The sequence below is a fragment of the Diachasmimorpha longicaudata genome, chromosome 4 (genome assembly GCF_034640455.1).
Source record: "Diachasmimorpha longicaudata isolate KC_UGA_2023 chromosome 4, iyDiaLong2, whole genome shotgun sequence".
In the NCBI taxonomy this organism is placed as follows: domain Eukaryota; kingdom Metazoa; phylum Arthropoda; class Insecta; order Hymenoptera; family Braconidae; genus Diachasmimorpha; species Diachasmimorpha longicaudata.
The window spans coordinates 5135052-5162525 of NC_087228.1; the positions used below are offsets into that span (position 1 = coordinate 5135052).

At 39.4% G+C, this 27474-nt stretch overlaps 3 protein-coding genes and 1 long non-coding RNA gene across 5 annotated transcripts; 2 read left to right on the forward strand and 2 right to left on the reverse strand.

The window, feature by feature from the left end:
- The first annotated feature begins 25 nt into the window (after positions 1-25).
- On the forward strand, positions 26-14179 carry LOC135161421 (uncharacterized). The gene is made up of 4 exons (XR_010298775.1): positions 26-461; positions 13241-13393; positions 13459-13665; positions 13764-14179. It is a non-coding gene; the product is annotated as an uncharacterized LOC135161421 (long non-coding RNA).
- Positions 902-14313, reverse strand: LOC135161406 (hemocytin). The gene is made up of 6 exons (XM_064118941.1): positions 14179-14313; positions 13754-13882; positions 13470-13597; positions 13219-13378; positions 11053-13012; positions 902-10615 (listed from the first exon to the last, which is right to left on the reverse strand). The coding sequence occupies exons 1-6, from the start codon at positions 14286-14288 to the stop codon at positions 1076-1078; spliced, it is 12027 nt and encodes a 4008-aa protein (XP_063975011.1). The 5' UTR covers positions 14289-14313; the 3' UTR covers positions 902-1075.
- An 868-nt stretch (positions 14314-15181) lies between these two features.
- On the reverse strand, positions 15182-18022 carry LOC135161417 (glycoprotein-N-acetylgalactosamine 3-beta-galactosyltransferase 1-like). The gene is made up of 2 exons (XM_064118969.1): positions 17767-18022; positions 15182-16932 (listed from the first exon to the last, which is right to left on the reverse strand). Exon 2 carries the CDS (start codon positions 16864-16866, stop codon positions 15580-15582), a length of 1287 nt encoding a protein of 428 aa, XP_063975039.1. The 5' UTR covers positions 16867-16932; positions 17767-18022; the 3' UTR covers positions 15182-15579.
- A 3084-nt stretch (positions 18023-21106) lies between these two features.
- Positions 21107-27118, forward strand: LOC135161414 (DDB1- and CUL4-associated factor 8). 2 transcript variants are annotated; one of them, XM_064118964.1, is made up of 6 exons: positions 21107-21337; positions 21401-22427; positions 22873-23543; positions 24111-24390; positions 24506-24622; positions 25291-27118. In XM_064118964.1, exons 2-6 carry the CDS (start codon positions 21537-21539, stop codon positions 25432-25434), a joined length of 2103 nt encoding a protein of 700 aa, XP_063975034.1. In that variant the 5' UTR covers positions 21107-21337; positions 21401-21536; the 3' UTR covers positions 25435-27118. The 2 variants fall into 2 exon arrangements, with proteins under 2 accessions (XP_063975034.1, XP_063975033.1); XM_064118963.1 differs by having other exon boundaries at positions 21111-21337; positions 24506-24640.
- The last annotated feature ends 356 nt before the right edge of the window (positions 27119-27474 follow it).

The following is a 27474-nucleotide window of genomic DNA, read 5'->3' on the forward strand; positions in this document are numbered from 1 at the left end:
TTGCCAGATATTATAGGGTAGTTTGCTGAGGCTCATGGAACGGCTTCAAGTCCAAAATTTCGTAGCGGTGGCGCATGACCTGCGATGAAGAAGGTGCCTGTTGGTACAGAACCACGGAGAACGTGCCTAACTGGGATGGGATGCTTTTGGCTGTGGAGGTCCAGAGACCTCCCAGCTCACGAGGCAGGAAGAGAGAAAATGCGAAAACCGCCAGAACAGTTCTTAGAATATTCCCGGAGCCCAAAAAATCGAAAATCGTCTCACGAATCGAATGGCGCCAGCCAAATTGCCCTAGCTATGATATTTCCAAAGATATGGACGAAAAACGGTGTGATCCCAAATCCGGGCCCTTTTTGCTCTAGGAGGCCCAGGAGCCGAGAAAAACGCGAAAAACGAAAAAATCGATTTTAGAAAATTCCTGGAGCCCTAGAAAAATCGGAAATCATCTCGTCATATTCGAGGTGAGAAGTTGAAATACAAATTCTGTTTTATTTTTATTTTATTTTTCAATTTCTCAGTAGAACAAAAATCACCCAAAGTCTCACTGTCACGTGATAAAAAGTCTACTTTACTTTCTACTAATTATCTGAAACTACAAGGACGTAACACTGGCCTTCTTCATCGAAAAATCTACAAATGTCTTTGTATTGATTGTCAACTTCCTTGTTACTCAAGTCCTGTGGTTAAACTCCAAATTTGGCATTAAAAAATATTCAAAAGCAGCGTATCCGGTCGGTAAAATACATCCTTAAGCCAGGGCTACTTCAAATTGCCAAATTCCAAAGGTCGACGACTTGTAAATATTCAAGTGAAGTAGTTTTTAAACGATAGGCAAAGTAACCTCGAATATCCCAACGATAATTAATCCAAGTCATCGTTTCAGTATTAAACAAACAAACAATTAGTTATTAAAATTTTATTGCGTCCTAAAGGACCTCCATCATACAGACATCATGACATTGAAAGACAAAAATTAATTGACATTCAGAAATATTCTCTTAAAAACTATAATCACGTCTGAATCAGACAATCTCCTCAATCGACAATGAAATATCCGAACATTAATCCTCAGGATTTATCCCTTCGTCGGACGATTCCCATGCGGATTCCCACCATTTTTTGTTTTAACCCTTCCAGGAGGCTGAGATGTTTGTCCCCAGCTGCAAGTCTCGCAGGCGCACGAAGTCGGCACAGAAATCCTCAAATTTGCTGTATCACCATCAGCACAATCCAATCTCACAACAATCTGCTTGAAGCTCTTCGGCTGACAGCAATGACAGAGACTGTGCTGGTACCAGTTGGCAGGATTGAACTTGATTTCAGACTCACAGCTTCCCCGACATTCAGTATACTCAGGAATTTCTCCTCTATTAACACACATTCCATTATACCGATACTGTTTGATTTTTCCAATGGTCAAACGAGGTTCAAGCACTTCAGCCGCACACTCCACCTTATTTTCACCACCCGGTTTACACCTTTTACAGCATCCATCCTGATAAATATTCTCTTCAGCACAATTCTGAATATCTGGACAAGTTGGTGAGCTCGAGATCACCATCAGCTGATTCCCATTGAATCTGCACTCGAATGTCCAGCAAGTGTCATCCGACTTCCAGACACTTCCCGGCGGACGAAGGACATCCTTATCAACGCAGAAAGCTTCCTCACATCTTCCGCAACACTCTCCCTGCACCGGTTGTCGATATTCCCATCCAAACATGCAACTATCGTTGCACCTCTGATGAATCTCTCTAACGACCAATCCATTCTCGTTGTCTTTGCATTCAAACTTTCGACAGCTGTCCTGAGAACTCCAGACTTCCCCAGGTTCATGAAGGACTTTCATTTCAACGCAATGGGTCTGTTTGCAAGTCCCACAACACTCTTGACTGGACGGTCTCACGTATTCCCATCCAAGATCACAAGTTTCGTTGCAATGTTGAAGAGTCTTCTCCAGTTCAATTCGGTCTCCATTGATAACGCAGGATAGTGTGAGGCACTGATCTCTCAGACTTCTCCAGGTTTCCCCACCGTAATGAATCTGCCCATCCACTCTACACGCACTTCGTGTTGGTTTTAGACAGCACTGACCTGGCATTCGTTCCCAGACAATTTCATAATTTTCCTGCTCAATCTGATCCATACTCTCACAAGATGTGACTGATTCCTTCACTCTCAGTTTATCATCCTCCAACAGACAAGTGTAGTTAGTACAGAAGTCAGGAGATTGCCATTCGTCATTGATTTTCTTTGCGACATCCTCGAAGATGCAGGCAATTGGTGCACATACACCACAGCAGTTGATACCAGGATTCTCAGGTGCTCTATATTCATATCCTTTATCACAATTTTTGATACAATCCTGTGTCATCATGTTCTTCTGAACTCCCCAAGTTGTATTTTCACATCTCTCGATGTAACACGCGTCGTCTTCATTTGGCTGCCAGGTGCTTCCAATTTCGTGAACAGCATCATTCTCTTTACACGCGATTCTCTCGAATTGTGGACAGCACTCGCCTATGTCTTTTTCCCTGAGAACGAAATCATGATAATCAGGATGAACGACTTCATCATCACAGAGTGTCGTTGTGCAATGATACTGAGGACTTCCTTGTGTTTGATCACATGCGCATGTTCGACATAAACCTTCGCTCCAGACTTCACCAATTTTCTTAGGAATTATGATGGTCTTCTCGTCCTTCACTCCTGTGGAGTTATCCGGATTCTTCATGTAGAGACAGAGATTCTTAGGAGGCTGACAATCGTGAATGGGACAACAAGCCTCTGGATAGCTCCTACTGTTGACAGTATAGTATTCAGGACAATTTGGTAGTGGACACGTTTCTGGACTGCAATAGCTCTCTCTTCTAGGACAACAACCAGAAGTATTGACGGATTGAACGTATCCAGGTAGCAGTACATCAACATCGTTTGTTACTTCAATATCAATTGGGGGACATTCCTCAGGAGGAAGGCACTCACAAATGAACTTGGAACAACCATCGGGGCCTTTGGTAAGTTTCATGATTTGTCCATAAGCACATTCCAGGGTTTGAGGCTCTGCACAAGTTGGTGGAATTGTTGGCACTGGTGCACATCTGTATTTATTACAACACTCATCTGCAGATGTCTCTACCAAAATTGGAGTGTAATTCTCCTCGCAAATTGTTTCTACATGTGGACATTGGGTAGTCTGGCATTTAACGTTTTTCTTGTCGCAGGAACATGTCGTGCATTTGTCAGGATGCCAAATATCTCCATCTGCGTGACCTTCATCGTCACAAGTGAAGCACTTTCTCTCAGGGATGCAGGTGCCATTGTGCCAAACGTCACCATCAGGACAGAAACATCCTTCAGCCAATGTATAGGAACACTGGGGTTTGTCGATGGCGTTCAGGGTGTCACAGCTATCAGGACAGCTGGATCCACAAGTCCGGTAAACAAGATGTTCCTTGCACGTAAATGGACAGACGTCTTCACTCCTCCAATCCGGACAAAAACCAGCTTCTCTACAAGCTTCAGCATATCTTTCCAAATCCCCACACAACTGTCCCTTGTAACAAAGACTGTCATGACAAGAATCGACGTAAGGAGCGGGATCCACGAGTTTATGACACTGGCCAAATTTATCCACATTCAGCAGAGTCATACATAAGTCATCTGCAGGAAGTGGGAGTTCACAAGGTTTTGGTGGTTCACTTGTACACGTTGTCACGTCCAATATTCGAGCTGTGGGCAATCCACTTTCCAACCAACTCATTCCGAAATCACTCACATTATCTGTGACTTCCCCACTTGGTTTCTTGAAATCATCATCAACATTCGCGTTACAATTTCCACAGAGACCCTCCACAGCTTCGCCAAAAATATGAGATGGTAGTCGAATACTGAAGGCGAAATTCTGTTCGTGAACAGTCAATTCCAACTTGATTGGAAGAATCGATACTTTGATCTTCTTCTCTGAAATTTCTTCAATCTCAAGCCAAGAATTCTTCAGCGGAATCGATTCTATCACCTGTCCATCCAATGTTATGAGACTTTTCAGGTGCTTCTGATCCTGTTTCATTTCCAAGAAATGACCTTTGTAAAGGACTGCTATTGTTTCCGTGCACACGCCCCTTTCACAAGGTACATTCGTCATTAATATCTGATATGTGTGTCCCTCAGGTTGATTGGAGGCTTTGACAATGTCTCGAGATAGGACGTAAGTACAATTTCCAGCAAATGTAAAATCTTTTCTATCAAAAGTCATGAAATTCGTGTTACCAAATCCATCGCAGGCGCAGTCACGACATTCAGTAGGTGCAATACACTCTTCTTCGTGTCTGACGAGCCCATCTGGACAGAAACATCCTGGGAAACAAACTCCTGGCATATGGGGACAAGGTTCAATCTCCTGGAGATTTTCACAACTAGCCTCACATTTGTTCCTGAAGCAGTCCTTGTACACAAGTGGAGCAGGACAATGTATCGGACAGTTGTAGATATCTCTCCAGCTGGTCAGGTCGATGCTCTCATCAGCGGCTTGACAATCCGTAACGAAAGAAGCTAACGAATGACATCTGCATTCTTCAGTTGTCATATTTGAATTGATGCACATGCAGGTGGACTCCACACATTTCGTGAAGAAGCTCTTCATATTTCCGACATTTCCACACGACCGGAATGTTTTATCATTGATCGTGCTACAGATTTCTTTAGCTTGTGCATACATCTCCCTGGAACAGCCTTGAGTATCACATTCTGGGGTTCCATCCATCACCCAACTATCTCCAAAGATCGGTGTAGTCTTCGCCTGGACTCCATCAGGTCTCTGTTTGTCATTCCTCATGTTGCCATCAAAATATCCACAGAGACCATCGATACGTCCCTTCAATCTTGGACTAACTCCAATGCAAATTGAATCTTCATTGAAAACAACAAAAAATCCGTATTTTCGGGATGAGAAGTTTATCTTATTCCCCACCAAGAACACCCGGAATCCTCCTCTCTTATCCTGATAATGTTTCACTTGCTGAGACGTAAACGTATATTCATTGATCTCCACGGATTTATTTGGATAGAGGACAATGACGTCATTATCTAGGACGATGGCAACAACTTTTGTGCATGGTTTGTTCGGAACATCACAGTGATTCTCCAGGGTGATGTACCACTTGTTAAAGTACATATCCCTAGCCAAAATATGATTGCAAATATCGTACTGATACTCCAGCTTATCAAACGTCGTGAACATCTTTCCATCGATATGACAAACAGCTTCGGGTTCACGAGGTGGCTGACATCGCCATCTTGGACATGGTTGTGGATTATACATACTCTGGGGTTCAAAGACAATCCGATGAAGTGGTGGACACTGAGGTTTAGGACACTCAATTCTATTTTTTCCACCCCCAGGAGGTATGGGTGGAAAGTCCTTGGGGACGCACGAATACTCCTTACACTCTCCATCAGTTTCCTTAACATTGAGATCATTTACTCTCGGTTGTTTACCAACTCGTTGATGCCCTCGAGTCTGTTTCGTCGGATTGAATCCCCGCATTTGGGATCGGCCACCTTTATTACCTCCGAAAAATGGTGGAGGTGGTCTGGTGGGTCGAACGGGCCTCGTATCTTCCTTCACCATCACCAATTTGAAATTGGGAGGACAGGAAGGAATTTCGCAGGTCGAAACCACCGTAACGTTCTTCTCAGCTGTGGTATTTGTTGTCGTGACAGTTCTATTGAAGACCTTTTCAACAATATCAGGAGGTTCTGTTACACATCCAGTCTCATCGTCGGGACAATCCTTCACTCCGTTACACCAACTGGACTCGTCGATGCAGATTTGGCTCGTCTTGCAGAGCTTCTGACCTTCTGGACAGGGTTTACAGATACATCCACATAATTCAGTTACGTAGGACTTCATTGTTGAGTCTTCACAGGGTTCGCAAATTTTTTTACCACACTCGGGGATTCCCCCTAAAGTACATGTGCACTTGTCGCAGTCGCCTGTCTCATATATCGATCCCACTTTGTAGGAAATGCCTTTGGCTATGCAAGGACAGTATTCCTTGTAAATGCAAGAGACTCCATCCCAAAAGAAAGGATCCTTACATTTACATTCGTCATCGGGGCTGGTGTTAACGCCTCTACATACCTTGCAAGGATGTTCCACGATTTTTGGAAGAGAAGTAGTCGGACGAGGGTAAGGAACAAAGCAACCGTGGACTTCTGCCTTCATTCCCACATGATTATGCCATTTCACCGGTTGAATCTTCAAGTATTGAGCACTGATGGGACGTTCAAAGTAATTTGTCTTTGATGTTACATCATCAAAGTTACCCAAGAAGACCTTCTCAGCTCCTGACGAGTCGATGATTGGATTCCATTCACGTGGATTTGTAGCATAGGATACTTTATAGGCAGTTGTCCAGATATCGCTAGCTCCCTTGGTCTCTACTCCTGTCAAATTTCGATTCTCCAAGAAATTGAACTCAACGAATTGATTAGGATTGTCCAATTGCGGCCTCCAGATGCCCGGAGACGATAATTTCAAACTTGGAATGAGGGAATCTAAGTAAGAAGACGCAGTCACTTGCTCTTCAACCAAAATCCCGTTATCCAGTCCCATTGGATCATCACAAATTGGTTCGAAAATTGTCACTTCATAGACAGAAGTCGATGTCACATCCTCGGTCGTTGTCTCAGTCATGTCTTGACATCCCAAGATATTGATTTTCATTGAGATTCCGCCGCTCCAGGTTCTCGGATTAATTCTGATGAATTTTGTCTCGATGGGTTGATGGAACATTTCAGTGATAGGCACAAACTCATCGATTGGACCTCTGAACTCGTCCGGAAGGTATGAGAATGTTTGGCCGTCCTGGGAGAACAAAACTGCGTAACTCGTTACAAATTGCTCTTTCGCTGGGTTTCCTTGCACCGTAATTCCATACACAGGTTCGACTCGTTCCAGTTTGATCTCCAAGAATTGTTCTCGATCCTGATGTGATGGCTCCCAGTAATCCTCGAGTGATAACGACTTCACTGGGGTGTCACCCATCGATTTCAGAGGTAAATCGTTCATTGAATCAGCAATAATTTTCCCTGGTAAATTAACGTATTTTCCACTTTCACACGCCTCGGGAGGTGTCACAGTAATTGGCATGATTGTTGTCAGTTCTTCGATCGGTGTAGGCGGATGACTTGGTTTGATTGATGGCTCCAGTGTTACGTCTGTCGTTACACAACGAGACGAATCACAGCTGTAGTAGTTATTGACACATTGGCAGACCTTGCAATTGGATTCATTGATCACAACTCCTGGTTTGACAGAAGTTCCATTATCTGATCTGCATGGACAATCTTGAGGGTCAACACAAGTTACTGCATCTTTCCAAACTTTCTCAGAAGGACATCTGTTCCTGTCATGAACACATCCAGAAATGCATTTGATGTCATTACCACAGAGCTGTTCATCGATTAAAAGACGATGGAACATGTCACATGTTCTGCTGCAATCAATTGCACATTTATCGAATTCTTCGTCTGGTTTACAAATCCGGGAAACTTCGGTTGTCGTCTCCACAACTTCTCTACATTCGGGTCGGAATAAGGCGACACTCTGGGGCCAGTCACAGGTCTTTGATTGAGTATTGTAGTACATTGTGGGCCCACAAGTCTTCTTGATCAATTTGTTTCCATTCGCACTTGGTACACACTCATAAAATATCGAGCAGTCTTGAATTGAGAACGTGTAAGTGTCGAGTTCACATTCGTCTCTAGTCCCATCTGTTACTGGTTTAACAGTCGTGATGATTGATGAGTCAGTAACGTCGTCATCGCATTTACAAAGAACACTGATTTCAAAATCCGGACAGATGTCATTGTTATGGCTTTCACAGTACAATCCCCTTTCCAGACTGCATTCAACATCGAGGCCAGTTTCCTTTGGACCTAAATGGCCATTCACTGTTCTACATTTGATGTCCACCATAAGATTCTGCTGACAACGTGAAGAGTTCTTTAACGATACAAGATACATCCACGTTGGAAGAGGCTCGACATCGACAGATTTTGGAGAACCTTTCGTACCTTTCACTGGATACTTGATCATAAACGTAGTCTCCTTTCCCTTTGGTGAGTACGTATTCAACCAGCTTGTCCATCCATTAACACATTTCTCACGCTCGGTCATCGGAATGGTTGTAGGTTCCACTGATGTAGGACAGGGGACGCCATTACATATGATTTTACTCCTGCTACAGAAGCAAGTCTGGCAAGAATCACCGCTGACAGTGTCACCTTCATAGTAAACAATCCCATCTTTCTCCAAACAGACCGGTTTGCAAACACTTCGGGGAACACACTCGTGGAAACTGTTATTTTTCCAAACTTGTCCCTCTGGACATGACTTCATGAGACAGCCTTCGATGCAGGTGTCCTCGATGCATAAACGAGATCCATTCCGAAGGTGGGATAGATCGTCACAGGTCTCTGTTTGACATGTAGATATGCAGGGAGAGTAGCTGCTGCAGTTCTCATCGCATTGCATTGGACAAAGATCCTGAGATCTCCATTTAATGGGAACCCCTCGGCGGTTGCATTCATGAGCATAAGCTGCGAGAGAGGTGCAGAGACACTCACAATCACCTCCGCCATCGCATCCACAAGTATCGAAGATACAATTTAGCACGTAAGGTTCAATGTCAACTTCTGAATGACAGGATTGGAATAAAGAGCTTTTGAGAACTCCACACTTCTCAGTGGCCCAAATCTTTCGTTCTGGATGTAGTGCACAGGTGTCCGTAATGTCCTTGGGTTCAGGGCAATAATTATCCTTTTTCCAAGAATCCCCGAAGAGTCTAGCAGATACCTCTGATATTCCTCCTGAAGGAGTCTTGAAGTCATCCTCACCGTTATCGTTATAATCACCACAAAGACCTTTTGTTCGTCCCTTCCATTTGGGCTGTAATTTCACGTAGACTCGTGTTCCTCTGTCCCATTGAAGAGTCAATCCCAAGTCAGGAACGTCAAGGAATACGAAGTTTCCAGCTTCTCTCGTCACAATCCGCTGGAAATTTTCTTTCAGTAGATCTTTTCCTCTGGTCAATGTAATCTTCTCCTGGTTATTACCATTTCCAACAGTTAGACTTATCGATTTGGAGCAAGCGACACCAGAACTTCCACAAGGAACGTTTTGGGTAGAAACTTCAAAGCAATCATTACCCCCAAAGCTAGATTTCACAAGTACATAATCACAAATTCCCTGAAAATCGTAGGTTCGATCATCAAATGTTTTGTAATGAGAATCACCCCAAGCTGAACAAACTCCTGAACAGCTTCTGTCAGAGCACTTCCAGTTTCCTCCTTCGCATTTGCAAGTATTGCAGTCCTCCTGCATTGTTGAGTTATCTTTGTAACTTCTGCCGCCATGATAACATGGACAATCTTCTTTTCGAACACACTGATGTTCTACGATGTCCAGGACATATCCCTGCTTGCAAACACATCCTGGACGACAGATTGCAGGGCTTTGGTTATCGGACTGATGCATGTTCCTGCAGGTTCGAGGCTCAACAGGTTCACAGGACGTCGCCTCTTGATTCCTTGAAGCACTGCAGATGGTTTTCAGGGTTACAGGGGGATATTCCTCAATTTCTTCTTTAGTCGCTGGTCTACAGGTCCATAAACCTCCCACGCAAGTGCACAACTCCTGGCTTTTAGTCCCAGGTCGAATTTCCTTGTGACCAGGTCTGAATTCCATTCCGTTGAAGGTACAAGGACACTGGCCAATGGGAATGCATTCGCCGTAAGGATTGAGTGTTTGACCTTCTGGACAATTGCAACCTTCGACGCATTCTTGGCGACAGTCCTCGTTGAAGGAGATGTCACTGCAGGATCTCGTGCAGCTGTTACCACAGATCTGGTACTCTTGACCTGCTGGACAGTGCAACTGACATTCTTCGATTTCCGTTCGCCACAGGATCTTGACGCCATTTGCTGCGCATTCTTTTGCGTAGGCAGATAACGTTGGACAGAGACAGTGAGAGATTGAATCCTCGCAAGCACACATGTCGTACTTGCAATCCTTGTAGAAGATGTCTGGGTCCACGTACCAGTGACATGATGCGAATAAATCCCCCCAGAGCTTCGAGCAGTGCGTTTCAGCAGTCAGCAGGCGCTCCGGGTTCGCGTCACATGGATGGGAAAAGTCTTTCTGGGAAATGTCTTCACATTGTTCAGTGGTCTTCCATTTGTTGGCAAAATCTACGACAGATTGCTCAACGTCTCCGAAGGGAGTTAGGAAGTCATTTCGCTGGTTCTCGGTGAAAGTCCCACAGAGGCCCTTGGTCTTGCCACGAAATTCAGCAGGGGCGTTCACGTAGACTCGGGAGACACCGTCCCACCAGACTTCGAGACCGTTTGGAAGGTGGGCCACTGCAAAAATACTGCTGGCCAGACGGATTTTTACGCCAGAGATGGAGATGGGAAGTTTTGGGATGTCCTGATTATTGATGGTTATTTTTCGATTCTGTTGAAGGGAGATTACTGTAGCTGGTAGACGAATGGTGACGGATTTGGTGCATGATGGAAGCTCAGGAGAGTTTGCTCGTGAAAAACCCATTGCCTGAAAAAGTGGAGTGATTTTAGAGCCACTGCAGGTGAATGGTTATTCATTATTCAAGGAATATCTGTAAAAGGGTCCTTAGGAAGAAACGATTCTAGGTGTTTTATTACGAATTATGCCAAAAAGAAGTACAGGGTCATAATCTATTATTGGTAACAATGGTCCCATTCCCCAAATCCACAAAAGATGTGGTATGATCAAAAACATTTTATGGGATTCAGGACTCAGCGAGGTACCTTTTTTAATAGTCTGGTTTTTAGAATTATAATAACACTTCCAATGCTCCATAATTGAACACACAAAATTCAGTATCTTTACAAAATCGTTTGCGAAGATTGAGACTCCTCCAGGGGCGGGGGGGTCATCAGCATTTTCAATGGTTTGACCACTAATTTGAATAGAAATTACACAAAATGGAAATTAACTCCAATAATTACCTCGGAAATTGCTCCAGAGCAGGCGACATTCTCAGTGTCAATGCTATAATTATCTCCTTTAACCAGATAATACCCACATTTTCCCATAAAATCATAATGCTTTCCATCGAAGGTGACATAATGAGGATCCCCAACAGCTGCACATCTAGCTCCGCATCCTACTTGTGTGCACGTCCACTTTCCAGCAGCGCAGGTACAAGTATTACACTGCTTAGGAATAGTAGCACCAGGTTGAAATACCTTTCCCCTCAATCGACAAGGACATTCGTCCCTGGATATACAATTGCCCTCATGCAGGACCGTTCCTTCTGGACAGAAACAACCTTCTTCACACGCTAGCTTATCAATACTTCCCTTCGATGCAGCATCATCATTACACGATAGTTGTGATTGTGGTCCACAAGATTTATAAATCTTTCCCCCACTGCAATTCATAGGACAAATCTCTTCTTTTCTCCAAGCAACTGATTGAGTGATTCCGTCATGAAAGCATTGGCGTACATATACACTCATTGTATCACAAGCACAATTTTTTTTATCTCCGTTTTTGCAATCGCAATAATCCCAGAGACAAGTGGCCTTCAACGATCCCAAATCTAGGATCTTCGAACAGTCTCGATACTTTGGATCAGCGAATAATTGTCCACAAAATTTGTCGGCTTCTTCACGAAGGGCCAAATCATTGCCACAGGAGTGTTCAGTATGTGGAATATAATCGTCACAGATTTCTTCGATATTCTGGGCCTTCCAATCAGCTGTAAATGCAGCAATTGTTCTGTGCTGATTCCATTCACGACCTGTCCTATCGTCTCTCACGTTACCATTCATCCTTCCGCATAGTCCAGCCGTTCGGTTCCAGAGAGACTCGGTGGCTTTCACCTGAACAAATAGCCTACCATCCCACTTCAGGCTGGCGCCAACAGAATCCAAAGAAATTACAACAAAATGTGCTGACATTTGAACTCTTATTCCAGCCAATTGTGCTGGAATCGGTAGAATCTTCTTGACTGTTCTGAATGTTGCAATTCCAAGTTCATTCAAAGTTATAGTGAATTCCTTTCCTTCGAGGAAGATCTTGATGATCTTATGACACGTTTCTCCATCCTGACATCCTGGACTATTCTGGATGATTACGGTAACAATCGCATCCCGAGTTTCCTGGAATAAAGTATACGCACAGGTGCTCGAGAAACTGTATATTGCACCATCGAAAGTCTTGTAGTGGCTTCCTCCCCATGTGAAACAAGTCTTTGGCTCGGGTTTCTTCACATCTACTTCAGCTGAGTCATTAGACAACAATCCATACTCATCTGTAATTTTATTCTCCAATTGCTGATCAACTTCGTAATGACCACCTTTGACTGCTCCACTTTTTACCGAATTTTTCATTCCATTTTGTCGAAGCCTATGAAACGCACTTCTCATTAATTCTTGATCATATGCTGCCAGGTTGGACTCAGATCCCTCGACCCGCCAGAAATGATTGGTCGTCTTTATGTAGGAGTTCTTGGCCGTTCCAACAGTGATGATCTTACTTCCAGGTTGCGTTTTGCATTCAGGAACTTGTTGCGGTTCGTAGACACCAGTTTCGTATTTACAAGTATATTCTGCTGCTGGTGGAAATGAGAATTCAACTCCTTCGGGGCAATTAAGGGTACACGAGTAGGAATATGAGTCGCCATGACATTGGTAGCCACCGTTAAAAGCCAAATTTCTGACGTTACAACGATCTACGTGAAATTGGCACTGTTGGCCGCGAAAATCTTGAGGACATTGACAGGTATTCAGGGCTAGACAGATTCCACCATTCTCACAGGGAGGTGAACAAACGGGTGCACAGTCAGGGATAGATGGCCAGTCGGGTCGAGTTGGGATCCAATTTCCTTCTTTGCAGTTCATGTTGGTGATCGACGAACCGTCCGGAAAGGTGAAGCCGTTCATACAGGATATTGTACATGTTCTGAAATCAATAAGAAAATAATTCGATTGTTACTAAAAATGTAACTGTTGATTAAATTTGTTTTCTTCTCTTTTCGTTCGTTAGGTTCAATTTTTGTTATCTTTAACTAATGCATTTAGAGATAGATAAATCGAAAATTATTTAAAAAGGAGGTCTCGTATATTAAAAAAATAAGTAGCTTAAGAAAATTATTAACGCATTCTCACTTCTCGTTGCATCGTCGCGCAGAGTTTTGTACTGGTGGTGGAAGATTCAAACATGGTCTAGTCTCAAACTGGCATTGTGGACCGGAGAAGTTCTCTGAGCACTCGCATTGATTCGGACCAATGCAAATACCATTATTTAAACATTGGGGAAGACAAACCGCTGAAAGAATGAACCGTCAGTATTTTTTTCAACTAGAAAATGGTAAAATATCTAATCAGGGAATTATTATTGTTTTGAAGCTCCAGCTTACGTTGACAATCCGGGGTAATGGACCCCTCTGTATCCGGTATTTCCCATTTGCCATCCTGGCAGGTGATGGGCAAAGTCTCGGCTCCATTTGGGAATCGATAGTATCTACTACAGGTGGCATGGCAATGTCTAATTGAATAAGTGAATAAAGTCAGTCGGGCACACAATAGAGGGTTAATACAAAAGTATTTCCCTCTGTAAGTATTTGCTCTGTAAGAGTGCCCTCTTACAGAGCATATAATTTTTGCAGAAACTGTCACATAACGACAACCTTAAATAACTTACCCTGCTCTAGAACAGCTGATCCGTCCATTGATAGGGGGATTCGGGATTTCTCCACAATTACCGGTTGATTCCAAAGATCCTGCAGGACTTTTGGCTGAGTACGATGCAAATTGTTCCTGGCGGTGGTGGCTGGTTTGGAAAATACAATAAATGGAGAATATGTGAACACATATGCATGAAACATTTATTTGTTAATTATTAATTATATATAAAATAGGATATGGTAAATGAGTTACCCTCATCCTCTTGCACTAACATTAAAATGTCCTCACATTAAATGTGGGATGTGTGTTCTTATAACTAAGTAAATTATAATTAACGAGAGTCAATACCAATTTGGGGACATTCGCGTTATATTATTATTTAAACAATTTTTCATGTATTTTCTCTGGGTGTTCTACTGAATGTACTAGAACAAAAATTACCTCTCAAACTGAAGAAATTCACTCTTCGTCTTCCTCACGAATTCATCTTCCCCAGAAATATCAACGACTGCCAGGAAAAAGGTAAAATAAAAAAGCCAAGTGGCAATCATCGCAATAAAGTTACAAACTAAAGTACACAATCACTGACCGAAGTCATGTCGGCCAAAAAACAATCTGAAATGAGTTCCAGCATCTCATTTTTTCATATAAATATACTTGCCAAAGGAAACGGATAGCCGATTGGGGTCTGATAAATTTAATTAGTACAGAAAATGGGTCACTATAAATTTCGAACATTCCCAGGGAATTCTCCTGATAAGCTTCCTGCGGGTTTCCCATAACTGGATAATGTGGGGAATTTACAAATTGCTTCTAAACGTATTATCAGCGTGCGCTACTATTAATTGTTGAGGTTTACACTTGACCTTTATACGAGTTATCCAAGGACTGCGATATATCTCTGTTCCGTTTCACAGTTAAATATTGATTAACCTTCCGAGAAATTGTTAACCATTGACAGTTGTTCCAAGAATCCAAGAACTCTTCCAAGACTTTCTTAGTTATTGACAATTTTTTCTTAACTGTTCAATTTATAATTATGAATCTTTGTTCCGTTCCACCACGACATATTAATCAAACTTTTATGAATTTATTAATTATTGAAAATTGTCTTTTGAACCATTCAATTTATAATTATTAATCAGTCAGCTCTAATTGGCAGTCCTTTCCCAAATTGGTTTACAATTCAGGGGTATCGTCAACACGATGCATCAGTCGGTGAATCATTATTTCACTTAGAAGTCAAGTCATTGTGGGATTTTTTATCTTATCTTAAATTGAGTAATATAATAACGTCCTACATTATATCTCCTGATAGTACAATTCTAAAAAAAGTAATGTGCCCCAATTAACTGCGACCGCAACGCAGAACTTTTTATTGTGTATCGTCTGTGGAAGGATATCAATTTATCGCATAATAATACGAGAGATATGTAAACACCAGTCGTTTAAAAACTTTAAGCAGTATATTTAGTTCCAATTAGTGAGCGATAACATATTTACAAAATATCTGCATCAAAATGCAGCGAGATTCGACTCCTGGACGGATCTTTACAATACATTTAAATCTTCTCAAAAATAAAATAATGTCAACAATGTCAAAATCGTGAATAATAACTGAAATACTTAATAATAGTTATAGCAAATTACTTGATCGATCTCTGCATAAATTAATACTGTTAAGTTTCTAACTAACAATCTTTAAACAAATAATGGCTGAGAGCTGCAGAAAAATTTTTTTAATGAAAAACATCAATTTACTGACTTTTGTCTATCAAAGAGTTAACAGAATCTGCCCAAAAAGAAATTTCTCCCCAACATTTTCCCCAAAAATCTGACGAATTATGGAAGATTTTTGATCATTCGTCTATCATTTTCATAGGCCGTAATAATCGACTGAAGCACATGTGTCATATTCTCATAGCTCTTCTCAATAAACTGCGATGGATCCGAATATTTTGATCTCCAAATTTTGTAAAATTCTTCGTTTGAAATATCCCCAACATCCGTTATATTGAACTCCTCTCTCAGAGCTAATTTCCAAACTTTCTCCTCAGGTACAGGTGTAGGTGCAGCTTTGTTTCCATAATATCCATCTTGCTCATAAACATTTAAATGATACAACATGTAGTTAACAGTGTGAAGCTTATCAAACTCAGAAATGCTGAAGGTGACGGAATGTGAAGAGCAGCACTGGGGTCCTGGGGGATACAAAGCCCTCGTAAAGTAATTTCCTGGTTTGGCAACGCCCCAGAGAAGAGTCTGGAGTGAATATCCATGGAATGTTCCCCTCAGCTCATCATCTCTCGTGTCTGCTGGATGAATGTTGAACTCTGCCAGATGCTTTCCCAGGTAATAATCCTCTTTCTTCCAGTATTTACCACCTCTCATACATTTCTCAGAGGTATCGAACGTTTTGACGATCTTCTTGAAGGCTCCACTACTCAGGACATAGCCAGCCTGAGCAACGTTATACGACTGTGACCAAAGGACGACTCCATGACCCAGGTAATAATCCTGATTGTAGTCTAGAGGTGCTAATAAGTACCTCAAATTCTCTGGTAGGACCATTGTGTCATCCTTGATAAATATTATCCATTCTAAAGGTTCTGATCCTTCCGGTGCAGCCGAATCTATCGATTTCTTCCAGACGAAGTTCATTGATTCACATAACAATTGCCAGGAAGATGACAGCTTCATTGGAAATTTTATGACTGGTATCTCAGGGTTCTCTGAATTCTGACTGAAGAAGTAGATTTTGTTGCAACGTGGACCCCACGTCAGTTTTATCGACTGGGCCAGTCGTATTTTTTCCACGAAGACGACACACGTTATGTGAACTTTTGACCTGAGCCACTGGGATTCCGAGGTCTTTGATGCTTCTTGATTCGGTGATGGGGGCCCATACTTGGCGTCCAAATCGATCTTGTGAGTCTCTACGTGGTGACCTCGGAGCCATGATTCATAAGAAAATGAAGGTCTTTCGTGTCTCCAGAGGATGAAGGACTGGGGTTTCTTCCAATTTTTAAAATCATGATCGTTTTTTATAATGTACAGGATGAATGGAATGAAACCGATGATAAATCCCAGTGCAAACGTCAATTTTGATTTCAGTGAGTGAAGGTACATCGTGATATTTCGTGATTTTGAGAACTCTCCGGCATTTTTTGAGGTTGAAGATATTTCGGGATTGACCTGGAAGTGGAAAATAAATCTAGGGTTATTGGAGTGATATTCGAGGGTTTTTAAATCAATATTTATTTTTTGAGTCTGGGAGATGCGCTGATCAGCTGATTGTAACATGGAACTTTGTCCAGATATTGTTAATTAATAAGAATTAGGTTTTTAATATGCAACATGAACGGGGAGGGGGGGTCATTTGTTTTGGTGTCTTTTATTTGGGAAAATATTGAGCTCAACATTTTCCCTTCCATAGGGTAATTCCATCCCCAAAAACGGCGGATTTACTGATTAAAAATTATGTTTTATTTAAAGCTCTTGTCGCACGACAGTCCCTGTAAAAAGTTTATGCCTAAGAAAATTTATAAACTTTCGGTAATTATTCCTCAAAAACAAAACCGTCAATCGATTAAATTTTTTTGACTGTATTCAGTGATACAGCTTCTACTCCAAACAATGTTTTCTATAATTCACTATTGAGCCGTTGATTTTTAAAAAATTCTGATCGTTTTGTGTAAATGCCAAAAAAAGTACGCAAACTTCAAAAATTTCTGTCGCAAGTGCAGAACGGACATTCTCAAATCAAAAGTGAGAATTTAATAGCAACTGTTTTCGAATGTTTACGATAACAAAACAAAAACAAACAACAACAAACAAAAAAGCTGAGTAGCTATTCTATACGACAACAATCTTAAATATTGAGGAGACATAGAGCTACAATAAATGTAAATAGCAAACATAATTTCTACTAATTAAAGGGAAATTAAAAACGTGACATTTCTTCAATGGCTGACAATGTTTGAGATCGAATTGCATCAATTATCAAACCTTCAATTAGCAATTACTTACAATAACTTTGATGATACCGACGATTCAGGTTATTTTTCAACTCAAAGTGTTTTGAACATTTTTTCCGGAGCACTGATCACACACAGAGTCATAAATGACATAAATAGGGGAATAGTGAACAGTAATTAATCATACTAAATTACAATTTTCAAAAATGCGGTGAAGAATTACAATGATCGATCCCTTTATGGATGATCGATCAAAACCAAAACTACTGAGGTCCGCACATGGATCCGATTTTTTTATCGAGTTGCAGGGGGGGCTCCGTTCGTACTTGCACAAATTTAACAATGCACAACTGAACAGGAAATTTTCAAACTGTGAGAGCACCACTGTGCAGGGATCCAACTATTGGGAGAAAAAGCTCGGCTGTACATGTGGCGCTGCTTCGGTTAAACAGCGTGGACAAGGTAGAGATTGATTCCGTGTTGACTGCAATCGGTATGAGCTAAAGTTTCCGGTTGGAACTAAGAGATCGCAGTATGTATCACATAATGAGAGAATTGGCTATCGAACAAGTATCAGCGATTCTACCGGGTGTCCACTTATTTTATTTTTCTCATTTTTATTTCATAAATATAAATTTTATTTCATACATATAAATGGGATATAAATGACGGTAAATAAGAAAATTGGAATAAATAATCTTCATTTTATTATTCTTTGCAATGATTAAAAATTAAATAATTGTGCAAATCCAAGTGCGAGACTGTCAAACGATCAATAAGAAATAGCAACGAATGAAACATGCAAAGAGTACATGCTGCAGTGGTCTGTTGCAATAACTTTAGACACAAATTATTCTAAATAAACTATTCTTTATATAATATTTACAATATTTTTATCGATATTAAAAATTTTATAAGTAAGGACAACTTTTCCCTTAGAAGATTGACTGGAAATTCGATTCATGATTAGCCATTTTCATACACAGAGTATCCTTGAGTCAATCCGTAATTGATACACGGAAAATTAATTAATAAAAAAAAATAGTGAATTGAATAGTTTGATTTTTCTTCTGTTTTTTGATGGTTAATTTCAGTTTTTTATTATGAAATTGTCCCTCCGATAATTTTGAAATCCGCTGAAAATACATAATTGAAAACCCGCAGAAAGTGTGTGATTAAAATCACAGGAGCGTTCAATATTTAGACATAATTATTCGATTTATTATAAATTAATCAAGTTGGAACTTATAGTGAGCAAGCAAATAATTCAATTTTTTTTGAAAATCGATTGCTCAAGACCAAACTATTTAGGGGAGAATGAAACCCTTTAATCAATTAATTTTGAGTGATAGTCTAGTGACGGAGGGGAGTAATCGATATATAAACATATTTATATTCATATACGTTAAGAATTAATTGGGGGCGGTCCTGGTACCTTCCATATGAAGCGCAAGGAATTGTTTGGGTGCATACATTGCTCAATAAAAAAATCGGGGTATTACATTGTCGTTCGCATGTTAATAAATAATTCTCACATCCCCACACCCCAGTGCCATTTAAATTTTTTGATTCAAAATGGCCGCTGAGACCAGTTGTTGGGGTCGTCATTCTGCGCTCATTCCAGGATTTTTTCAAAAAATGTGCAGAAGAAACATTTTCTGAGAAGAAAATAAATTAATGGGGGGTGTCATTTACATGAGGGTTAATTCTTATAAATCAATCAATAGCTATGCGACAAAAGACACTAAATCTTTTCAAACAGGCATGCTGGCTGATAGACGACCTGATTGTCTGACACGTGGCTCCCCCGTGTTAGACCCTAGCTGCGTTTGTTTTTTTGTATTAATTCTGAATAAAAATTTCCATTTAATTTTTTTGTACTTTTCAGCATAACGAAGCGAAAATGCTACTTAAAACAGAAATAAATTAATGGGAGATGTCATTTGTCTGAGAGTTAATTCTTATAAATAAATAGCTGTAAGATAAATGACACTAAATCTTTTCAAACCGGTGCGCGGGCTGATGCCCCACGTGATTGGCTGACACACGGGAGCCACTGGTTCGATCCTAGCTGCGATTGATTTTTTTTTATTGTTAGTGATTTTAATCACACACTTTCTGCGGGTTTTCAATTATGTATTTTCAGCGGATTTCAAAATTATCGGAGGGACAATTTCATAATAAAAAACTGAAATTAACCATCAAAAAACAGAAGAAAAATCAAACTATTCAATTCACTATTTTTTTTTATTAATTAATTTTCCGTGTATCAATTACGGATTGACTCAAGGATACTCTGTGTATGAAAATGGCTAATCATGAATCGAATTTCCAGTCAATCTTCTAAGGGAAAAGTTGTCCTTACTTATAAAATTTTTAATATCGATAAAAATATTGTAAATATTATATAAAGAATAGTTTATTTAGAATAATTTGTGTCTAAAGTTATTGCAACAGACCACTGCAGCATGTACTCTTTGCATGTTTCATTCGTTGCTATTTCTTATTGATCGTTTGACAGTCTCGCACTTGGATTTGCACAATTATTTAATTTTTAATCATTGCAAAGAATAATAAAATGAAGATTATTTATTCCAATTTTCTTATTTACCGTCATTTATATCCCATTTATATGTATGAAATAAAATTTATATTTATGAAATAAAAATGAGAAAAATAAAATAAGTGGACACCCGGTAGAATCGCTGATACTTGTTCGATAGCCAATTCTCTCATTATGTGATACATACTGCGATCTCTTAGTTCCAACCGGAAACTTTAGCTCATACCGATTGCAGTCAACACGGAATCAATCTCTACCTTGTCCACGCTGTTTAACCGAAGCAGCGCCACATGTACAGCCGAGCTTTTTCTCCCAATAGTTGGATCCCTGCACAGTGGTGCTCTCACAGTTTGAAAATTTCCTGTTCAGTTGTGCATTGTTAAATTTGTGCAAGTACGAACGGAGCCCCCCCGAGTTGCAAATTTTACAGCCCTCTACATGGGGATCTAGAAATTTTTACATCTCGATCATAGCTATGTCGGTAACAGCCAAAAACGTAGGAAAAATGGGGGGGCTCCCTTTGTACTTTCTCAACTGTACAAATGATCAACTGTACAGAGAATTTTCAAACGGTGAGAGCATCACTGTGCAGGGATTCAATTGTCGAGACAAAAATGTGGCTGTACATGTGGACCCAGCGCCACATATAAAGCTTAGCTTTTTGTCTCGACAGTTGAATCCCTGCACAGTGGTGCTCTGGCCGTTTAAAAATTCTCTGTACAGTTAATCATTTGTACAGTTGAGAAAGTACAAACGGAGCCCCCCCATTGGGGTGGTTTTTTCCTAACATCTTTTTCAAGACATTTTTTGGGAATTATTCTCTCTCGATACAGTAGATCGCTACCAGTTTTTCCGAACACCGGACGAAAACGCGGAGAACCAGAACCAGAGACACTTATAAGTGAGTTTATCAACACAACGACAAACCATCAGCCCACTGAAAGTTAAAGACGACGAAAAAGAATAATTTTATGTAACGTTGTTGTTGTTTCTGATATCTGTCAACCATCAATATCTTTTCGAGACCCATATTCCATGGAAGATACTAACACAGAGCGAGGTAAGTCCATCCCCTCATGCATCAAAACAACTGGCGTATTCACCTGTATTTTTACTTTCTTAGGTTATAGGTAATAAACTCTGCAGCTGAATACGTTTTATTTACCAATCGACCGTTCATCATCGTCAGTCCAATAAACCATCAACTGTGTGAATGACATACTGATGATATGATACGGTAATTCGCTTGTCACATCAGAATGGAAAACGGCGAGGAAGTGCCAAAGGTGGGGGGGAGTGGTCATAACAAAGTGTCAGGTTGTGATGAAGCAACAGAAATGTTTTCTGAAAACGAGGGTGACATGGAGGGGAGTGAAGATAAGTGTAAGGAACATGATGAAGTGATGCCAATGGAACGTGATAACACAGCTCTCGAGGCTGGTGGAATGAATGAAGAAAATCTACCAGAGAATTCAGTGAAATTGAAATCTCCAGGACAACGGGGGCAGTCTCTGGAAGAGAGTCTCAATGAGGATGAGACTGTGGTGTCTAAGAGGAGCCCAAGTGATCCTCAAGGCTTGCCCAAGAGTAAAAATGAGGGTGAGAGTTCTGATAATGATTCGGATAGGGTTGAAAATCCTCAAGGGAGCTCAGACACCTCGGGAATAGCTGAGAGCAGTCAACCCAGTTGCTCCACTTCCAAGTTCCACAAGCTAAAGTCAAAGGTGAAAAAACGTCATTACAGGAAGAAATCTAGTGATACTGAGGATGCCAGGATGGAGGAGAAGAAACTGAGGGCAAATGATGATGACACAAGTCCGAGCTCTTCTGGGGAACATGAGAGGACGAAGAGGAGCTCGGAGGAGCACAGGGAGGAGAGAATTCAGTCATTGAGTGATGATCAGAATACTAATTCTAATAGTGATCATGAGGGGGATGATTCCAGTGAGTGGACAACTGCTAGTGAGGATGAAATCAGTGGAGAAGTTCCCCGGGTTCTACAGAAAAACCCACCGAAGCCAAGGATGTTCATTGTACCGGAGGTCATCAATAGACAGATTGGGAATACTAGGCTGTTTGAGAGGAAATTTTATGGTTCTCTGCATGTTGTGCAGCGATTGGAGTTGATGCAGAAGATGGAGGAACATGATGTAAGGCATTTTGAAAGCTGTCCGAAGTTATTGTCGATATCTTATCATTCTTAAATTTTTTGGCGGATTTCACATGCACGTGATAAATTCCAAATTTGTCATTTTTATGTTGCGTAAAAACTAAATTATTAGACTATTAAAATTGAAATTATTGACATCTTATTAAAATCGTTCATAAGGGAATTAAAAATGGTAAAAAATAGATAATTCAGGGGGGGAGATAAAGGGTAATTTAATATATTTCCATATAAAATAAAACCATTCATTATAATCGAAGTAACAACTTCTAAATTCTGATATTTAAGAGAAAAAAATGACAAATTTCTCAAGAATTCCCACAGCAATTCCTACGCAGTTTGTTGAAATTAGCTATTGGCTTTTACAATACATTTATTGAAGCTCAAATATCAATATTTTTCATTAACAATTTCTTCCTTTCCCACAGGGCTGTGTAAACGCATTAAATTTCAATCGCGAAGGGAACCTGCTAGCGAGTGCCTCAGATGATTTACGAGTGGTGATTTGGGACTGGGCAATTGGTAAAAAGCGTCATGCATTTCATACCGGACACAAAAGCAACGTCTTCGAGTCCAAATGGCTTCCACTCGACTTCGAAAACTACGTGGCCACCTGCGCTCGTGATGGGCAGGTTCGTCTCCTCAATATCTGCAGTGGATCTCATCGTAAATTAGCGTCTCATCATGGTCCAGCCCGACGATTAGGCATTCATCCAGATCATCCCCATACAATTCTCTCAGTTGGAGACGATGCAAAAATTATACACATCGATATTCGTGGTGGGAAGCCCATGAAGATACTGACAGTTAAGGAAGGACGATCTGACATGAATCTTTACAGCATTCATATCAATCCTCGTAATAGTCGTGAATTCTGCGTTGGTGGTCGTTCTCAGGCGGTTAAAATCTACGACAGGCGAAAACTATCAAGTCCTCTGCAAAGACTCTGCCCGGAGCATTTGTCGGATAACACGTGTGCTCATGTTACTTGTGCCATGTACAATTATAATGGAACTGAGATCATCGCATCGTATAATGACGATGATATTTATCTTTTTGATGTTATGGTGCTCCATCCCTCTGGCGATTTTGCTCACAGGTGAGAAGTAATGGATACAATGAGATAACATTTTTTTTTTGCTGAGTATTCATTAATTTTGGGAAAGTAGTGATTTTTTAAAATTTAGATTCTTTTCTCCAATTTAGTTATCACTGCGCAGTCTGTTAGGTTTAAATTATGGTAATTGTCGTCTTATAAAAAACGATCATATTGTTATAACTTGCAAGAAGTACCTTTAACCATTATATAATTAAAAAAAATCATGAAAATTCTCTCTAAAAAATTAAAAGTTTAGAAAAACGTTAAAATTTTTGGTACAGGAAATTTAGGGTTTCGTATAATATTGTCATCCTCAAGAGGAAGAAGATATATGAATATATTTTTGGACGAAATATAATTTTGCAAGAATAAACAATTTTGATAAGCGAATGAATATTTGGCCGAAATCGATTTTTTTCTCAGTGAATATTTGAAATTGCAGTTTCTCAGTGTCTTAGGGAGAACATTAATTGAAAAAAATTGATGGAGGAACTGTTGTCCAACAATTCCTTAATTGAACGATGTGATTAATTAAAATTTTTCTTCGCATTGATAATTTTTTTTTAGATACGAGGGCCACCGTAACAATGCTACCGTCAAGAGTGTCAATTTCTTTGGGCCAAAAAGTGAATTTATCGTCTCAGGATCGGATTGTGGAAACATATTCTTCTGGGATAAAAATACGGAGGCTATAGTGCAGTGGTTCCCTGGGGATGAGCAAGGAGTTGTTAATCGTCTAGAGTCACATCCAAATGTACCAATTTTAGCCACTAGTGGATTGGATCATGACGTGAAAATATGGATTCCATCATGCGAGCAGGCTCCAGAAATGACTAAATTAGGAGACGTGAGTATTTTTAATTCTATTGTCAAGTTAAAAAAAATTAATTAACAGTTTAATTTCACATTTGCAGATACATTTCATATTTGCATTTAATTTGCATTTAATATTTACATTTCAGTGTGTTAAAACTAATCTAAGGAACAGGGCGGATGATATTACTATGGAGCCAGATGCTTTTGATGGACAAATGCTCATGGTTTTTTTACAACATATTCGTCAACACGAAGGCTTCAGTGTGAGTAATAGTGTTGATGTGAGTAACATGTTTATTTTAAAATACTATGGAGGAATGGGCCATAGGATAATGATTGTTTGTTAACGGGCAGGGTTCATCCCGTTCTCGGTATATTTATTCCAATCGAAACTGGCATATCGTAAGGAAATTTCTTGTTGTCAGAAGCTTTTTACAGACAAATATTTAAAAGAAATTTTTGGTCTCTAGTCTGTTAGTGAGAAGTTAGGCGGAATTGCTGAGTATTAGGACTTCGTTATGACTACCAATATCAAGTTGTAATAATATTAAAGGCATTTTTGATTTACATTAAGGCATATGATTTAGTTTAAATATCTTCTTTAAATAAAAAAAAAGACGGGAAATATTTGAAAAACGAAAAAAGTAAAATTTCTCGCGATTTTTATCTGAATGGTTCTCATATTTTGATTGCTCTACATATATGGTATCCGCTGAGACGAGCATTTAGAAACAAAAATATTGAAATCCGTCCAGTAATTTTTAAAATATTGACGAAGAAAGAAATTTAAAGAAGTTCCTTATCTCATGAACTACTGGACTGATTGCGCTGGAATATCGAAAAAATTAATCTGTAATCCATTCATTAATAATATATTAATAATTTAACATTCCAAATATCGGATTCCTATAATCATAAGAATGTTCTTCAGGGTCTTTTCTCATCGAGATCAGGATTGCTAATGTGGCCCTTTGAGGCCGATAACTCAGATTCGTCGAGCGATGCTGTATCAGATCACAGTGAGGACAGCCCCTCCGACGGACCGACTACAGGACCCCAGTGTTCGCCGTCCTAAATCATACTCATGCCTCCCACAACTTCTTGTTCGTCTTCACTACGAGACGACATCGATTTATACAATTAACAGTCTCTGAGGGGAGACACCATTGGAAGTTATCAGAGAGTAAAGAAAATTTTAAAAGATCATTTCTGTCATGAAGTGGTAAAATAGCAGATAAGAACTAAAGACTCTTTGGACGCATGCAAGACTTGTAAATATCATTAGAATGAAGAGATATAACGCAGTATTTTCTTGAAAAAATCCACTTTTTCACTGATTTCAATTTGTGATTTATAATTACATGGCGTGTGCATAAAATTTTAAGACATTGTAATATAGAGTTTTAAGTTAAAATTATTGATTGCGAAATCTGACGTGTGTATTTCAGGGATACTGAATGGAAGGGAAAACGAAAAGAGATGCTTTTGATTCGATTCAGGAACAAGTGCTTTTTTTTGTCTTGGATTAAAGAGACTGAAATTTGCTGAATTGCACACGGTGAATCTAGTGAAATTTAATGTAGGGGATTATTGCGGAAAGGAGGCATTTTTATTAATTAATTGATTAGTAAATAATTTATTTTCAAGTTGTTAACATCGGAAGACCATTTCAATGTTTAGAGCTTGGAAATAAATTGATTAATTCAGTTAATTTTATGCGAGTTTGAAAATCTAAACCAAAACATAATTTCATCCAAAATTCATTTCAAAATCGCATGCGTTCAATTTACGTATTAAACATTTTTCAAATAGTACAGAAGGTCGAGATAAAATCGAAATTTTTGTGAATTTGAAACGTAAATTTAAATGAATGTTCATTTTATTGATTTTCTGATGCCTCAAAAACGTGTGAAACAAGTTTGTGAAAGTTCGGCCTTTATCTTCTTTATGATGAATAATTTTTTTAAACAAAGTCAAAACAGAACGATAACGCTGTCAAGAAAATACTCTGTCACTTAAGGGATGCCAAATTTGTCAGGAAATATTTTTCCAAAGGTATTTTATGAGCCGAAACAAAGAATTTCCACTACTTTGAAATTGATTTGTCATTTCCATAAAATTCTTTTTGAATAATCACTGTTCCGTTTCGATAATTTTATTACTGGTTAAAAAAGTTATGTTAATATGAATCTCTTCAGAATAAAAAAAACGTGAATAGAATCTATTAAAAGGGTATTTTCTGAGGAATTTTCAGAGACAGAAAAAAATCCAATGAAGTTCCTAAAAATTTATTTTTCAGCATTAATTTTTAAGAGAAATTCTTTGTTTATGCCTGCTTACCACTTCATTGAGAGCTAATCATTGATTCATATCCCTAAAATTTTCTACTCCATGCGAAACAATAGGTCTATATGTCAAAGTGTAAAAAGAGCCATTGGCTTAAGAATGTACAGTATTAGTATATAGGAGTCTAGTTTTTATTCAAATATAAACAATGGAAAGGAAGAACCTTTCTCATTATTACTCCGGCATGGAATTCTCCTACAACTATGATTCTAGATTATTAAAATTACAGTGCAATGGGTACGTTGATCATGGTGATGAACACTAAAACGTGACGAAAGTGTCATCATCCTCACCCATTTGCGATAAAAAATGTCTTTACCGATCAAATATCTTATCAAATAGTTTTTTTTTCTTCAAAAACGATTTGTTGTAATTTTAGATTTATTGGTAAATAAAGGGTTGTTTTCAGCAAATTGTTTACTTAATTTTCACCTAAAACTTTGTTATGGATTGCCCAAACTTTTATTATGGATTAATTTGTTTGATGTCAACCCTCAATTCCTTAAAAATCGATGGATATTTTTTTACTACTAGGAAAAATGTTCATATAGTAATGAGGCGTAAGGTAATTTTCGATTTGATAAAAGAAATGTTTAATATTAATTATCCTTAATATGAAATAAAAAAAATTCTCGATCTGTCTCGTTCTCCTCCAATATCATTTGAAAAGCGAAAAAAAATCTTCGAAGACTACGAAAGCTTGAAATGTTTACTAACAAATTGTATTAAATCAAAGATGATTCCGTAGCAATTTTCAAAAGAAAGTAAA

Bases quoted from the DNA above. Each gene is read 5' to 3' on its own strand.
- LOC135161406 (XM_064118941.1), bottom strand. From the start codon at position 14,288: ATGATTGCCACTTGGCTTTTTTATTTTACCTTTTTCCTGGCAGTCGTT. The intron at 13,013-13,218 runs GTGAGAATGCGT...TATTGATTTCAG, and splicing joins GCGCGACGATGCAACGAGAA to AACATGTACAATATCCTGTA. The intron at 10,616-11,052 runs GTAATTATTGGA...CCACTTTTTCAG, and splicing joins GCTCTGGAGCAATTTCCGAG to GCAATGGGTTTTTCACGAGC.
- LOC135161417 (XM_064118969.1), bottom strand. From the start codon at position 16,866: ATGTACCTTCACTCACTGAAATCAAAATTGACGTTTGCACTGGGATTT.
- LOC135161414 (XM_064118963.1), top strand. From the start codon at position 21,537: ATGGAAAACGGCGAGGAAGTGCCAAAGGTGGGGGGGAGTGGTCATAAC. The intron at 24,391-24,505 runs GTGAGTATTTTT...TTTACATTTCAG, and splicing joins AAATGACTAAATTAGGAGAC to TGTGTTAAAACTAATCTAAG. The intron at 24,641-25,290 runs GTGAGTAACATG...AATGTTCTTCAG, and splicing joins GTGTGAGTAATAGTGTTGAT to GGTCTTTTCTCATCGAGATC.